This window comes from Thunnus maccoyii, chromosome 6 (assembly GCF_910596095.1).
Source record: "Thunnus maccoyii chromosome 6, fThuMac1.1, whole genome shotgun sequence".
Taxonomy (NCBI): domain Eukaryota; kingdom Metazoa; phylum Chordata; class Actinopteri; order Scombriformes; family Scombridae; genus Thunnus; species Thunnus maccoyii.
Window position 1 is genome coordinate 8,035,463 of NC_056538.1, and position 3,948 is coordinate 8,039,410.

At 43.4% G+C, this 3,948-nt stretch overlaps 1 protein-coding gene across 1 annotated transcript; it reads right to left on the reverse strand.

Annotated features, from left to right (window-relative positions):
• Nucleotides 1-624: 624 nt before the first annotated feature.
• Nucleotides 625-2,994, reverse strand: LOC121899013 (apolipoprotein A-I-like). Its single transcript, XM_042414559.1, has 4 exons — nt 2,950-2,994; nt 2,135-2,186; nt 1,823-1,970; nt 625-1,636 (listed from the first exon to the last, which is right to left on the reverse strand). Exons 2-4 carry the CDS (start codon nt 2,175-2,177, stop codon nt 1,036-1,038), a joined length of 792 nt encoding a protein of 263 aa, XP_042270493.1. The 5' UTR covers nt 2,178-2,186; nt 2,950-2,994; the 3' UTR covers nt 625-1,035.
• Nucleotides 2,995-3,948: the final 954 nt, after the last annotated feature.

The window sequence follows — 3,948 nt, forward strand, 5'->3', positions numbered from 1 at the left end:
GTGTGCAGGTGTGTTTGTGTGTGTGTGTGTAGCCCTATGTGGCTCTATGATGGGACAGTGTTGAAGGGTTCCAGCCTGAGGGATCCAAAGCAGAAAAGAGGGTTTTTCCCTAATAAAGCACAACAAGACTTAAGTTTGTCAATAGGCCAATTCGCACCCTCGACTCACTGACTCATTAATCACAGCTTTCAGGACCACGGGCAGAAATATCTCATATGTTATTGGATGCCCATCGTAAGTAGAAATGATTGTATTAATATTGCTCTTTTCCAATGGACCTTGTGATCAATGATGACCTCTCAAAATGCTGTCTTCATGACATGACCTTAGAGGCTCACTGAGGTCAAAAACACTCCAACAGAGCTGGCCGTGTTCTGTTATATTCCTACGAGGGTAATTTTGTTGTTAAACTGCATTATAGGTTTTAATAGTTTAAATAAAATGAGCTATATTATAATGTTGGTTTCTGGGGGGCCAACATGGATGTAATAACAAAGTGAAATGCAGTGTGCTATAGATTGTTATACACTCTATTCTGCATTAGTGATCGTTTAAGAGACAAGAGTAGGATTGTAATATCTAACTGGCATATAAAATGTTTAAATTTACAGTCAGAGAGCAAAGTAGTATAAACAGTCAGATGTTTATTGAGCTGTATTTCATCAAAGCACAGTTTTCATCAAACAAGCATCATTACACAGAGGTTCAGGCACTTGAGATAATTCACACACAATTCCTACACAAAATGTAAGCAGATGGTCATAGTATGTGAAGAGTAAAGCATGTGTGTGCTGAGTATGTTTGTGTCTGTGTCTTTGCTTGCGTTTGCTTGAGCATGTGCGCATAAAGTAAGGTGTTTGCATGGGAGAGAGAGAGTCCCGCCAATTTGTTGCAAAGAAGTGCATCAGTTAGGCATTGGCTTCTTTTTGGGAGGTGGTCTGGATGTGTGAGGAAAGAGGGAATGGAGAGAAAGGTGGAATGGGTCTATTACAGACAGGTAGGTGAGGTTAGTTATAGGAACAGGGTACAGAGGATTTAGCTTTGGAAAGAAGCAAGGACGATCTCCATGATCTGCTGGAGCTTCGTCTTAACTTCCTCGGCCAAAGGTGCAATCTTCTCCCTCAGGGCGGTGAGGTCTTCGGTTTTGATGGATTTTGCCTGGTCATACATCTGCCTGGCCTGATCCTTGTATTCATCCACGTAGGGCTTGGCCATGGTCTTCAGCTCCTCCAGACGCTCACTGACCTTGGTACGCACAGCCTCCACAATGGGTGCCATGGCAGCTTTGGTCTCCTCAAGGTTGACGGCAATCTTGGCACGCAGCTCCTCCACAATGGGCTCCAGCTTGGCCCTCAGGGCTTCCATCTCAGCGGTGTGCTTGGCATAGTGCTCGCTGACGACGGGCTCCAGATGGGCGGTGTACTCTTGGATGTGCCTGTCAAGGACTTCCTTCAGAGCAGCACGTTTGGGCTCGAGCTCGGTCCTCAGGGTTTCAAGATCGGCCTCAACAGCGGCACGGAATCCAGCGGTGGCGTCAGAGATGGTTTTGACAATGCCGTCAGTGACGGGGGACACAGAGGTCTGCAGAGCCTTGATCTGAGTGTGCATGTCCTCCAGGCGCTGAGACAGCTGCTCCCTGGGAGAGGACAGAATAGAGGACAGCAATGCAATTTTAGCTAAACATTAAATAAACACATCATAAATGGTGATTTGAGAACTGCAAAAAGTCAGAAAGGTGAATGAACTAGTGACTAAGAGCGTAGACAAATTACTTAAAGCAAACAGAAAGTGGGACTGACTAAGGAGAATGACATAGCCTTACTTGAGCTCCTTGTACTCAGTGTCATCCAGCTGGTCCAAAGCTCTCTTGGCGCTCTCCTTGACCTGGGTCAAGTAGACATCCATAGCGGCCCGGACGTGGGCCAGCTGGGATGGAGCATCAGCCTGCATCAGGGAAGCTCCCTGAGAGCCTGAGGAGGAAAGAAAAAAAAAAAGAAAATTAGTAAGAGGAAGGAGGGGAAAACCGCAACAGCAAGCAACATACAGCTTTTAAAAACTGATCCACTAACTTTTCAACACTGTATTCATGTTAAAGTATTTTCCCTCCAGTAAGAAAACTAGGTGCAGTACTCACCGACGGCCAGCAGAAGGGCGAGAGCAAGAGCAACGAATTTCATGATGGTGGTCTAAACAGGAAAAAAGAAGCAACAGTTGCTGATTATTCAATGCACAGGTTATACTCACATTATTACACTGAAATGAGTTTTAATAAAACATCTTTACAAATACATCTTTATACAAAAAAATGAACAAAAACCCATTAATCCAATAAATCTTGAATCCCCTGAGGTATCCAGATAACCAGGCTTAAGAGTTAACACACCTTCAAAGCTACACACTCATCCCAGAATTGGCCCAAATACATTCACCACTAGACATATGCCTGCCTATTAGAAGAACCTGTAATCTGGGTAGATTAGGGATTGCTACAATCTAGAGACAGCTCTGTCAGATTAGCTCTGGACTGCTACCTAATCCTGATCCAGCCTTTACAATAAGACACGGTCATAGAATTAGCTAGTGAGCCCTCTGGACTCAGAAACAATCTCAACCTAGAGGCACTGGAGTTGAGAGATTATTTTTACAAATCCTTGAAATTAAGATAACTGCTGAAATATCACCAAAGGCTGAATAACATTCTCTCAAAGTTACAATCAATTAAATTATATTTCTTAAAGTCACAATTAAAGTTAGAATAAACTCTACTGTAACTTTACAACTTATCCTCCTGCCATAGAAACTTATTTACAACTCCATCAAATCTTACAGCGTGCAGAAAACTCAGTCACTCTGGCAGATCAAAAAGTTCTCCTGCTACAATTACAATGTGCTGACTGCCCGTTCTACAGCCCAAGTCCCAGTTACAGCCACAGCAGTTGCTTGTCTTACCTGGTGGAGTTTCGTGAGGAGACTGAATAACTTCAGCAGGAGCAGACTTTTTATAGTGCCCGGGTGAGGGATGAGTCCTTGCAGAGAGGAGGGGGAAGGTGTGAGGGTTGTGTGTCTCCGTGGAGGTGGACCTCACCCCCCAGCCATCTCCCTCAGCAGGGGACTGAGTTGAGAGTTCAATGGTCACCTGCTGGGAGATCACTCAGCACACACACACACACACACACACACACACACACACACACACACACACACACACACACACACACACACACACACACAGTCACAGATATGTTATCAGTATCATACATCTACTGTAACTCTTACAGAAGTACAAACATTTCTTGGCGAGAACCTAAAAATCAATCACTTTTTTTGAGGACACCATGACATTATAACTTGTGGTTTGATGGTTTATTCTGGAACAACTATTAGCATTTTGTCCTGCTTGATAAAGGCCTTTCTCATTTGCCTTTTGACCAAGCCTCTCCTGTTGTGCAGAAGACATGAAAGGCATGAACAAAAGGAAACTTGGTGTGAAGATAGAGTCATGAGGATGGTTAAATTAGGAAAGAAATGTGAATATGACTAACAGGGGAGGGGTTGACAAGATGGAAAATTTATTTGTTTTATAATACCAGTCAAAGACAGGAATAGAGCGGGAGAAAGGGAGAGAGGGAAGGTAATAAATAAAATAAAAGCAAAATAAATAAAACTAAAGACTGAGACAAGCAAATAGGTATGAAACAGGAACAGGCTGCCACAGAAAGTCTAAATTTCTCCACATTGCCTGAGTGAAGGTATCTTGCAGGGATCCATACTTGGGTCCTGTTTTATTTTACTCATTTTTGCAGCATACACTTCAAACAACAGTTTCGGTTGAACCCCCACCAAATGGTTTTCTTGCATGACATTTCTTTGAGTGCGTATGATAGCAAAGCCACATTATTTACAGTCCTAGTGCTGCCAGAAGGCTGCCAAGAAAAGCAAACAAGAGCA

What these genes read in the sequence shown, in the direction of transcription:
- LOC121899013 (XM_042414559.1), bottom strand. Translation starts at nt 2,177, where the DNA reads ATGAAATTCGTTGCTCTTGCTCTCGCCCTTCTGCTGGCCGTCG. An exon ending in CGCCCTTCTGCTGGCCGTCG is followed by an intron (nt 1,971 to 2,134) that starts GTGAGTACTGCA and finishes TTTCCTCCTCAG; the next exon opens with GCTCTCAGGGAGCTTCCCTG. An exon ending in ACTGAGTACAAGGAGCTCAA is followed by an intron (nt 1,637 to 1,822) that starts GTAAGGCTATGT and finishes GTCCTCTCCCAG; the next exon opens with GGAGCAGCTGTCTCAGCGCC.